A 12,917-nucleotide genomic window follows, 5' to 3' on the forward strand; every position below is an offset into this window, starting at 1 on the left:
CACTAGAAATACAATTTGTGGTATTCGCACTTTCATGAGATCGGGCTGAGTAAACAGACATTTACGTTGTGGCAATGTCTGCGCGAAATTCAACAACTGAGAGACTACATTCTGACAATACATTTTTTATGCTAGATATCCCCCATTTAGCATGTTATGTCTTGATGTTAATTTTTAATTAGTCAGATGTTAGATAATTATAGCCTATACGTTTTAAATATTGTTTATCCTCATTATTATTGAATGGACCTAACAGTAAATTAGAAACAAAACACCTGCAAGTGTACACTTAGAAGAGTAAAAATGACAGGTTACGTTAATTCAACTTTATTAAAACTGCATGGCAATTTGAACTTCCAAAAGTCACACATTTGTGGAAAAAAAACGAAATAAACGAATATACAAATGTATTTTAAGAATTATAAAATAAAACATAAAAAGCAAAGGCAGATCAGAACATTTAATGAACAAAAAAACGGGTTCTGTACATGGCACACAGGGGAGCGTAGCCGAAAGCCGGGCGATAAAGGTCGGTAAACGGAATCAGTCAGGATACATCCACAAATCCAGAGGAGCAAAGAAACTAAATAGCAGACAAATCAAAGGAAAAACTAAGGTGTGCAAGCGGTTACCAAACATTTTTTTCTCTGTGAATTTCCAAAAAAGGAAAAAACATTAACGTGCAACAAGTCTATGAGCTTAAGTCGCTGTCTGTTTGGTTTCCATGGTGACGCGTCATTGCTTGTTACGTGACACACCGCAGCCACAACAGCGCTGAATGAATGATGATCTGCTTTTATGTGATTTTTTAATTTTTTTACATTTGTTAGCTATGGCATGAAATATCTGATATTCCGATTGTCAAATATATGCAACGCAATATATATAACGCAAAGTATTGCAAGAAAAAAGGCAAAATTAATGCGATCTTAAGACAATTTTTTAAATATTCGGCGGGCCGGATTAAACAGCCTAACGGGCCGTATGTGGCCCGCGGGCCGTAGTTTGCCCACCCCTGATGTAGAGAGTGTCAAAATAAAGGTGTATATCGATATTTTACGTGTAGAATTGATGCATCGTATCTTTAGACGTTATATCGATGCATCGATCCATATCGATGTATCGTTACACCCCTAATGTGAACAGATATGTACAGGCTGCACATCACTGAAAATAATAAAAGCACTCATAAGAATTACAAATAAGTTGAAATTGGTTATTTTTGTGTTTTTCTGAGCAATTTGGTTCTTCCAGGCTGAAAAGAAAAGTGACGGTATCTGAGGTGGAAGCGTGCTTTCGAAGCATGTGATTGGCTGAATGTGAGGTAGAAGCGTGCTTTCGGAGCATGTGATTGGCTGAATGTGAGGTAGAAGCGTGCTTTCGGAGCGTGTGATTGGCTGAATGTGAGGTAGAAGCGTGCTTTCGGAGCATGTGATTGGCTGAATGTGAGGTGGAAGCGTGCTTTCGGAGCGTGTGATAGGCTGAATGTGAGGTGGAAGCGAGCTTTCAGAGCATGTGATTGGCTGAATGTGAGGTGGAAGAGTGCTTTCGGAGCATGTGATTGGCTGAATGTGAGGTGGAAGCGAGCTTTCAGAGCATGTGATTGGCTGAATGTGAGGTGGAAGTGTGTTTTCGGAGCATGTGATTGGCTGAATGTGAGGTAGAAGTGTGTTTTCGGAGCACGTGATTGGCTGAATGTGAGGTGAAAGCGTGTTTTCGGAGCGTGTGATTGGCTGAATGTGAGGTGGAAGCGTGCTTTCGGAGCGTGTGATTGGCTGAATGTGAGGTGGAAGCGTGCATTCGGAGCGTGTGATTGGCTGAATGTGAGGTGGAAGCGTGCATTCGGAGCGTGTCATTGGCTGAATGTGAGGTGGAAGCGTGCTTTCGGAGCGTGTGATTGGCTGAATGTGAGGTAGAAGCGTGCATTCGGAGCGTGTGATTGGCTGAATGTGAGGTGGAAGCGTGCATTCGGAGCATGTGATTGGCTGAATGTGAGGTGGAAGCGTGCTTTCGGAGCGTGTGATTGGCTGAATGTGAGGTAGAAGCGTGTTTTCGGAGCATGTGATTGGCTGAATGTGAGGTGGAAGCGTGCTTTCGGAGCATGTGATTGGCTGAATGTGAGGTGTAAGCGTGCTTTCGGAGCGTGTGATTGGCTGAATGTGAGGTGGAAGCGTGCTTTTGGAGCGTGTGATTGGCTGAATGTGAGGTGGAAGTGAGCTTTCAGAGCATGTGATTGGCTGAATGTGAGGTGGAAGCATGCATTTGGAACGTGTGATTGGCTGAATGTGAGGTGAAAGCGTGATTTCGGAGCGTGTGATTGGCTGAATGTGAGGTGGAAGCGTGCATTTGGATTGTGTGATTGGCTGAATGTGAGGTGAAAGCGTGTTTTCGGAGCGTGTGATTGGCTGAATGTGAGGTGGAAGCGTGCTTTCGGAGCGTGTGATTGGCTGAATGTGAGGTGGAAGCATGCTTTCGGAGCATGTGATTGGCTGAATGTGAGGTGGAAGCGTGTTTTCGGAGCGTGTGATTGGCTGAATGTGAGGTGGAAGCGTGTTTTCGGAGCGTGTGATTGGCTGAATGTGAGGTGGAAGCGTGTTTTCGGAGCGTGTGATTGGCTGAATGTGAGGTGGATCATATAGTTCATATATGGACCAGAGCAAGCACTTTTCAAGTTTATATGGACATATTTCATATAGTCTAGTGCTCTAAACATGAACCAGCACCGCTCTTCTTCAAATTAAATATATGTGCAAATAAAGCCGTGCACTGATACAGCCGTACATCTGATCATGAATGCGATAATACAATGGATTATTCTGATACACAGAACACAATGATGTAGACGACAATTAAAGAACAATGGACAAAAAATTAACTATGTCTTTATCATTTATGTGCTAAACTGACACTTGTCGTTTGTTCAGACTCAGAGACTATAGTGCTCATAAATGTAATGAAAATATTATTAGATCTTTTAAACATTCTCCCTCGTTCTTGTGAGTGTGTTATATAGGGTTATATTTTTAAAATGCATCAAGGTGCCTTCAGATCCATTTATTTTATTTCCCTCTGCAGTCATATTTTAATATTCATGTGTCTGTATAATGAGTGTGTTGCAGTTCTGTGTTTTATTGGTTGTTGTCTCCCCTTTTCCCACCCTCTACACTCCCACTTTTCCACAGCTTTACACACACATTTCCTCAGACTTTTCCAGCTCTGAGATGTGAACGACCAGCTAAAACAGGGTTTCATGACACTTGAAGGTTCTTTCGTGTCAATGTCACCTTTGGTTTGCTCACTGGGACAAATGTGGTTCATTGTGTTCAGGTGTTTCTTGTGTGCTTAATAGTGTCTGTGTATATTTAGCCCTCATGCAGAGCCGTACACACCATTGAGGTCCAGACCTTGGTCATTTTTCGACGTGTATAGACCTTATGCGCCAGAGAAACAAGCGCACAGCATCTTTAGAATATTGTCTTTGAACTTCTGTTTTTGCGGTCGCTCTGTATATTTCTATGGCATCGCTGTCGAGGAGTAATTAGCTGGAGAAGTGGATTTACTTATTGTAGAGTTAATGAAAGTTATCATGAGCATGGTAATGTTTTAACAAATGTCAGTAGACCGGGACGATTTTAAAACGAGCCGTTCATTCATAAATACGCAAGATCGCTGTGAAAATGCAGACCGGAAGTCAAAAGACAACGAGCGCAGCTGAAAAGGGGCTATATATGGTCTATATAATGAAGGTTGTGAAATAATTGCCTAATATTAACTCTACTTTGGTGCTGTAATGATATTGCACATCACCACGATAAACGACCTCATCTGAGCTGGTTCAGCGGAGTAACAACACTCGTCAATGTCAAAATGTTTGAGATGACCAATCAAATCAAAGTAGGCGGGCTTTATGTTCACAGAAGCTGCGAGTCGAGCGCAAATTCCAGCGCGACGCTTCACAACACGCTTCAGTTAACGCTCATAAAGTGTGAGATATGATGTAAGCAGTGAAACTAAACAGCTGTTTTACGATAGAAGTTTTAAACAACCCACAGAAATAATCAGTTTGCAAAGACTATCAATCAAAGCTCAGCTTTGGGAAGGGAAGATATACAGGTGAAGATAAGGAGACTGAGAGAAGAAGAAAGAGAGAATGTGATGGAGATGAGAGAGTAAGAGCAAATGCAATTAACTAATCATCTATTATGATTAAATATCAAGTCTGTATAATATGTGCTCTTTTATCAATTTTCAGTGCTTGTTTTGTTTATTTTATGGATGGCTCAGCTAAACAGGCCAATAAGAAACTATTAACTACTATTATTCTTTTTATACAGACGTTTTAATTAGACATTAGTATAACTAAAACGTCTACAAATGCATAAAACTGATCAGAGATCAGGTTAAACCCACAGACACTTGTTTAATCTTAGTAAATCTGCATGATTCATGGGTTCACAGAGATCATCGCCCCCCAGTGGTGAACCATTGACATTTCCAAACATTTCCAAACGTTTCGAAAGTTATGACGTAACTAAGCCTCGTTTACTGAAATCATGTGACTCTGGCAGTTTGATACACACTCCGAACCACTGATTCAAAACAAAAGATTTGTAAAGGTTTCGTAGCTTCATGAAGCGTGTTTCGAAAGCGCCCATCACTAGCGTTCAGTGGATCATTTTACATTTTGGGAAATACAAACATTGAATTGAAAGCAGTTATGAAGATTTCTGATTCTGATGTCACAAAAAACATTGTTCTGCCTCTACAGAAACTGAAATAATTATTGACCCATGATCCAACTGTCTGTCTTACCCAAATATTTAAAGCTTGATAACATGTTTTAATTGTGTGTTTTTAATTTACTGTTTAATTTTATTACTTTAAATTGTTGTGGCTCTGTGTGATGCTGAGGAAAAAAACTGCTCTGACTCAAACAAGTGAGGAAATATTATCATCAGCTAACATTACTACTAAAAGTAAAGTAATATTAGAAATAAATGAGCAATACTCACGTCAGTGTGTTGAGTTGACAGTGTTTATCCTGCAGTAGAGCAGCGATCTGATTCACTCGTGTGTCTCCTAGTTTATGTTCACTCAGATTCAGCTCTTTCTGGAGAAACGGGTTTTTACCCACAACTCTATTCACATACTGACAGGCTTCCTCTGCAGCAGGACTCAAAAACCTGCAGAAGAGTCAATTCAGTTCTCAAATAAATGTCTGATGCATTACAAAAACAATTGATATGATAAAGAAAATTCTTTGAACATTTACATACACAAATAAATATAAGTTTAAAAGAAACTAGAGCGACACTCAGTCCTAAAGCAAACTCATAAGAACAGAAACGTCTCACAGAGCAGAAGGGCAAAAGCTCACTAGATCATGGTTTTCAGTATGAATACAGAGTGTGAAATTAAGATCTTTCTGGCTTTTAAGCAGGAGAAGTGAGAAACGTCAGCACAGAGAAAACTGGCTTGTGAAACTGCATGTTTGTGAACATCTGGAGACTCATAGACCTGCTGTAGAGAGATGCAGTGAATCTGGGCTTGATGGAAAACAACTGTGTTCAGAAAACTATTTCACTAAAAGGTTATCTAGAATTTTGATGAGAAGTGTGCACAAAAATAAAATTGTGCATTTCAATTATCAAGGTATACTCCAGAATAGCAGCCCATATACTGACCCATAATGTCTATTTGACCTTTAGCTTGTATCACAACTAAACTGTGTTGACGTTTATCATCATCATGACAGAACCTGCAGCATCTGATCTGATCTTGATCATTTTGATGCAACAAATTGTCAAGCTAATTGTATAGCTAAAATAATATATCAGTTATGAATATTTAGCCTCCATATAACTAATTTAGTTAATTATTTGATCTCATCTCACCTCAGTGTCTTCAGTTGACAGTCTGGATCCTGTAGTAAATCATTGAGCTGCTTCACTCCTGATTGTCCAGGATCATTTCCTGTGAGATCCAGCTCTATCAGGTGTGAAGGGTTTGATCTCAGAGCTGAAGCCAGAGCTTTATAACCTTCTTCTGTCACACTGCAGTTAGAGAGTCTAGAACAGGAATGAAAGCATTCAGCTGATTAATCAGTTAAACCCCGAACAATATAAATCCTTAAACTTGAATTTTATTTTGTTCTTTGTACAAATGCATTGAAAGTTAGTTGCAAAAACTGACGATGGAATATGGAGGCAAACAAAAAGCACAGAAATCTTTAATATGTTAGACATCAACATCACTTTCGAGATTACAATTATTTAAAACTGTGTAAGCCCGTTTAATATGAATATCTGCGGGAGCCTCTAAACACACGTCCTACTCCATTGGAGCTCAGCAGCGCCCCCCAATTGTTCTATTTAACTCTTTACTTATATTTTACCCATTCATATTAGGAAGCTATGTCGCTCAGACGTCCTCACGCCTTGTTTAACGCGGGTCTCACGATCACAATCTCGCCAGCTTCGGTCACTAAACAGAGGTAATTGCTATATACCTGAGATCGGTCACATTCACGCTTACACAATCAAAGATACTTTGGTATAGCCCCCGTGATTGCACACACTTGAAATTAAAGTAAAGTTTACTTCAGTAGAGGTATGGCCACTACTACAGATATAAGTCAACCGACTTGTCTTTATAATAGCTTTGGATTGGCCATGCCGTGGTTTCCCACGTACACTTATCTAAAGTAACATTAAATTAAAACAGAGGTAAGACACACCCAGATTTAGGTTGGTCAAGAAGCACTTTTGCTGCCCTAAATGCAAATTCACTTCTTGTCTTTAAAAAAAACGTTCACTTGAATTAGCGCCAAAATATTAGTCGTCACTAATCTGACGCAAAACTTTCGGTAACATACGAATCTGTTTAATCTACTTGGGAAAACAATTTCAGAGTCAGTCGGAATAAAATCTAATGTAACAATTTATTATGTCAGGTAAATGTATCATGCCAATTACATAATCAGTTCAAAGGTAATGAATACAAAACATCAAATGCTCTGGAATAAAGAGAGAAGGTGCAAACCTGACATTATAAAATACATGATGTGGAGTGCCTGCATACACTCTATATCACAGGCTAATTTGAGTTACAAATCGCCACAAGCCTTCTTCAGCATCTCCCTAAACACTCAAACCAAGGCAGAAACCTCTTTTCAAATGTAAACATGAGTTCACAGTGGGAATTTGCATTAATCACCGTCCCAGACTTACTGGGGACAGAAGTTGAGGGAATGATGTGTAAATTGGGAGGTGATCAACTGATGTGTGACCGTGTCTCGAATGGGGATGGTAATATAGCAAGAGAGTTCAAATGTTAATTTCCTTTGCTTTCTCAGAGAGTTGCCTTCTCTTCCAGTTCTTCCAGTTTATCCAGTCTTACAACAGTTGAAATGACTATACAGCCTTAATTTAATGCAGCAAAAATTATTTTACAGTGTAGGCTTCTAAGATCTTTTCTTTCTTTTTTTCCTCAGCCTTTTTCTTGGTTGTTTTTATAAACAGACAATAACCATTTATTTAACAGTGCCTTTTATAAAAGAGACTATAACTGAAAATTACCATTATGTAGAATACTTTTGTACTTCACTTTTATTTGTTCCCGTGTTCTAGTGTGGTGACTCTGACATTACAATGAACAAAGTAATTATGCAATTATTAAAATACAAATATATAGGCTAATAAGTGATAACATCTAACATGGCCACTTCTAACGGATTTAAATTGTGTGCTACTTTTTGCCAGCCCTCTCTCCTGGCTTTTGCAGACTTTGAGGTGTTCCCTGGCGTTTTGATTAAACATTAAAATTCTGAATAAACTTCGACTATTAGTTCTTGCTCTGCTGAGGAGAAAAACTGAGCGCGCTCTTTGGCCACGCTGAGCAGCCAATAGCAGCGTTGCTGATCAATGTTTCTACTATCGATACATATCCCCTTTTAAACCAGCGCATGAACGCGCAATTATCTCACTAACTCAATCCAGCGATACTAATCATATCCGGCAGGTGTGTTCGAAGAACCTAATTAGCCAGATCATGATTTGCACGATGATATCATCTTGGATGTGTAATTTGATCTCGGATGTTTTAAGCAACGTACGAAGAATGAGCCCCAGGTCTGAAAGTCTTTGATCTGAATGATCCACAACAAGTAACCTGAAAATGGTTGGAAAATTTGAAAATTTAAGTTTGGGAATGGCCTAATTAAAGTCCAGACTACAACTCCATTGAAATTCTGTGGAAGTATGTGAAACACAGCTCATGCTGGAAAGTCTACAAATGTCACTGAGCTGAAGCAGCTTTGTAAGGAGGAGTGGGACAAATGGACCAAAATACCTTCACAGTGGTGTAAAACACTCATAAACTAGAGGAAGTGTTTAGTCGAGACTAGCTGCAAAGCTGAAAGCAGAATCAAAGATACACAGCTCCCTCAAAAGCACTAAAATACATTAATCCTGTCACATAAAATATTAAGAGAAGTGATTTCTACCAGATCTCGCCCTTCATTCTGTGGCAGATTTACCAGCTCTGAAAGAATCATCTGAATTCTGACTCAACACAAGGTAAGCAAGTAATGATTACATCACTAAAGTATAAATTACTATAAACAAAAACAGCACAATTTAAGTGTGAACTTATAAGAAGTAGAATATACATATAAAAAAAATACTTTATCCACTAAATATTATAATCCCTTGAAAATTAGCCCATGATTTACTCACCCTCAAGTAATCCTAGGTGTATATGACATTCTACTTTCAGACGAATACAATCTGAATCATATAAAAAAAATGTCCTGTGCCCGGTTGCATAAAGCACCTTAAGTTTTTCCCTTAAGTATGATACTTAAGGGGCGATTTCCCCTTACCTAAGAGAATAACTTAAAGGTGTTGCATATAATCTCTTAAACAGTTCTCTTAGGTAAGGGAAACATTTAAGTGTTTCACGACAGCGATCCTGGATTCACGTTATAAAAGTCTGTTGTTGCCATAGATACGCAAAACACTAACACTAACACGTTCGCAGTTTCATCAAATAAAGTAGGCTAGGATATCAGAATGGATGAGAAATGCATTCTTCTTGACGAATATGGTAAAAGAAAAACTATTTTTGACCGTTGCGTTTAAATGATGAGAAAGATCCCCCGCAACCCGATGAACCTCTCTGCTGACAGACAATTTATGCACAGGGAAAACATCTCCCACTACCGTCTGAAAACTCCCAGTTGCAAAAAAACCCAATGCTATAAGCAGTTGTAACCAGTGGTGTGCCGTCAGAGCCAGCAGGGCCTTCTCTGCTGGCCCTGTCAAAATAAAAAATATTTTTTTTTTCTATAATTAAATTAATGTGTGTCTGAACATGTCTAAATTCAATTACTGTCTATCAGTACGTTACGATTATATTTCCAGAAAGAATATGGTTAATTTTTGTGAGTCTGAGCTGGATTTTACATATGTCAACTAAACGCAGCTCCGTGGACCAGCACTAGTTGTATAGCTAGCCTTCCGTTGAAGCTGCCGTTTTCCATTTGATCATAACTTTGACTGACGTGTTTTATCAGCCAATCAAATTGTGATGCGTATGACAGAACGCCCCAGAGGCCCAGCGATGTGTCAACGGCTAGCCTGCGCTGATGTCATCGACATGGGTGGGCAGATACAATACATGTTTGTGTACAATAACAATTTTCAGAAAAAATAACATTACGATGTCCAGAAATCAATTTCATTAGTACATTGGGTCATTTTGGGTACATTTGTCATTCTAGATCTACTAATATTGTCAGTACCGAGAATTTCCACGTGACTAAATGCATTGATACTTATATAACTTATGTGTACTGCGATGGTCTAGTGGTAGAACTTTTGCCACGCGTGTCAGAGGTTCTGGGATCGAATCCACACTCGTATATTTTTTATTTATTTTTTATTTATTTTTTTACAGAATATGTTCATCAGTGGTTGTATATCAAGCAGGGCATTTGTGTGCATTTTGTTTTGTAAGATTTCAACGAATAGAAAGTCTCCGCAATGGCGATAGATTGAAGCGCGCATCTGAGTGAAAACTTTGCGCAAGCCACAAGAGAACACTGTATCCGCGCCACTGATAACAGCGGCAACGAGCACTCAGCTTGAACAACACATTTCAGCGCTAGAATGCATCTTATTCAACAAACGAAAATGAATGTCCTGCTAGTTAACTGGAGATGTTTTATTTATTTGTATTAGGTACATCCGTGCGCGAGATGTTTCAGTGCAGCTTTTATAATGTACAGTGGTGTGCGTGTGCGCTGAGGTTGAAGATCAGCTGTCCCGTCGTTGATGTTACGCAATAGTGCATACAGTGCTTGATTGTATTTTGCATGAATCTGTGTGTGCTGTTTTGGCGATGGGGGGGGGGGGGGGGGGGGGGTTAGATCGTTACTGAAGGCCCTGACTGAAACCCCACGGTACGCTACTGGTTGTAACACCGCAGGTAAAGAGTGGTTGTGATGTGTGACATTCAAGGTCGCCGTCGAGTTTGTTAGCGATGTCAAATATTGTGCGTCAATCAAATCGGTATTCCTGCAACAATTTTTCATCGCTAAGATGGTCCAAAGGGTTCTCCCTATCCCTAAAAATTATTCTTGGCACATAATGATCTGCAGCTGGTTCCATAAATTCAGCCATGTCATCTTATTTTTGTCCGCGTTACTCTTAAGGTTACGATTTCCAAACCTTAAGTTATACTTAGGGAAATGACCGTTAAGGGGTTTTATGCAATACGTAATGCTTTTTAAGGGATTACTTAAGTGAAAAAACAGCGTTTAAGGGAAATTCTAAGTGTTTATGACGTTTCACTTAAAGAAACCCTTAAGTAACACGTAAGGTTTTTTTTTCTGCAATACCCTTATGTTTAAGGGGAACATAAGGGAGAACTTAAGGGAAAATTACACTTAAGGTGCTTTATGCAACCGGGCACTGGCTCTTCCAAGCTTTATAATAGCAGTGAATGGCTGTATATTTTTCAAGTCCATCAAAGTATGAAAAACTCGATGAAAAAACACAACAACAATAAAATAGCACAATGACAGGATTGATATGGTATACCCACATTGTAACAAATAAATAAAAGATCTTTGAATTTTTCACAAAAGGTCTCTCGCATCGTCCTGTCAATCATCGCACCTCACGCTAGTCATGTGACTCCTGTGGCTCAACTTACCTCAGTATCTCCAATTTACACTTTATATTCTTTAGTCCAGTGCAGATCATCTTCACTCCTGAATCCTGCAGATTATTATTGTTCATGTTCAGCTCTTTCAGATTGGTATCTGATCCAAGAACTGCAGCCAGAGCTGAACAGCTTTTGTCTGTTAAGTTACAATCATTTAACCTACAATAAGTCACAACACAGAATTAGATGGAACACATACAATACATTTTCTATATACAAATATTAAACACATTTTTCATTTATTTTGTACATAAACAGCACATACAGAGGCTGAGTTAAACTAACATTCATCTTCAAAAACTACTATTTCCAGTACATTAGTGTTTTTATTCAGTGACAAATAACCTAGATAAAATGAAGTGTGTTTGAAAAAATATTTCTGTAAAGCTTTTATAGCTATAGGATTTTTTCTCTATTTATGTCACCTGATGGAGTTTAGGTTCTTGCCACTGTTGCCTCTGTCTTGCTTAGTTGGGGACACTTAATATTCAACAAAATTATTGACTTGACTGCGCCGACACCATTATATGAGACAGTTCACACTTTTATGGCAAGTTAAAGGCCTTTCACTGTAATTCTAAAAATGCCTCCATTCACATGTACAGGTCCTTCTCAATAAATTAGCATATTGTAATAAAGTTCATTATTTTCCATAATGTAATGATCAAAATTAACCTTTCATATATTTTAGATTCATTGCACACCAACTGAAATATTTCAGGTCTTTTATTGTTTTAATACTGATGATTTTGGCATACAGCTCATGAAAACCCTAAATTAGCATATTTCATCCGACCAATAAAAGAAAAGTGTTTTTAATACAAAAAAAAAGTCAACCTTCAAATAATTATGTTCAGTTATGCACTCAATACTTGGTCGGGAATCCTTTTGCAGAAATGACTGCTTCAATGCGGCGTGGCATGGAGGCAATCAGCCTGTGGCACTGCTGAGGTGTTATGGAGGCCCAGGATGCTTCGATAGCGGCCTTAAGCTCATCCAGAGTGTTGGGTCTTGCGTCTCTCAACTTTCTCTTCACAATATCCCACAGATTCTCTATGGGGTTCAGGTCAGGAGAGTTGGCAGGCCAATTGAGCACAGTAATACCATGGTCAGTAAACCATTTACCAGTGGTTTTGGCACTGTGAGCAGGTGCCAGGTCGTGCTGAAAAATGAAATCTTCATCTCCATAAAGCTTTTCAGCAGATGGAAGCATGAAGTGCTCCAAAATCTCCTGATAGCTAGCTGCATTGACCCTGCCCTTGATAAAACACAGTGGACCAACACCAGCAGCTGACATGGCACCCCAGACCATCACTGACTGTGGGTACTTGACACTGGACTTCAGGCATTTTGGCATTTCCTTCTCCCCAGTCTTCCTCCAGACTCTGGCACCTTGATTTCCGAATGACATGCAAAATTTGTCCAAAAGTCCAGTGCTGCTTCTCTGTAGCCCAGGTCAGGCGCTTCTGCCACTGTTTCTGGTTCAAAAGTGGCTTGACCTGGGGAATGCGGCACCTGTAGCCCATTTCCTGCACACGCCTGTGCACGGTGGCTCTGGATGTTTCTACTCCAGACTCAGTCCACTGCTTCCGCAGGTCCCCCAAGGTCTGGAATCGGTCCTTCTCCACAATCTTCCTCAGGGTCCGGTCACCTCTTCTCGTTGTGCAGCGTTTTTTGCCACACTTTTT

At 39.4% G+C, this 12,917-nt stretch overlaps 1 protein-coding gene across 1 annotated transcript in view; it reads right to left on the minus strand.

Moving 5' to 3' along the window:
• The window catches only part of LOC311087282 (NACHT, LRR and PYD domains-containing protein 12-like), a gene marked incomplete at its 3' end in the record, with an annotated part of 349,673 nt that overhangs the window by 156,182 nt on the left and 180,574 nt on the right, over positions 1–12,917 (minus strand). Inside the window, exons 11-12 of the mRNA XM_084120582.1 lie at positions 5,895–6,068; positions 5,013–5,183 (exon numbers count right to left, since the gene is read on the minus strand). Of these exons, the coding sequence (XP_083976708.1) occupies positions 5,013–5,183; positions 5,895–6,068 (345 nt within the window). The remainder of the gene's footprint in view (positions 1–5,012; positions 5,184–5,894; positions 6,069–12,917) is intronic.

The sequence above is a fragment of the Abramis brama genome (genome assembly GCF_963993115.1).
Source record: "Abramis brama genome assembly, chromosome: 7".
Lineage (NCBI taxonomy): Eukaryota > Metazoa > Chordata > Actinopteri > Cypriniformes > Leuciscidae > Abramis > Abramis brama.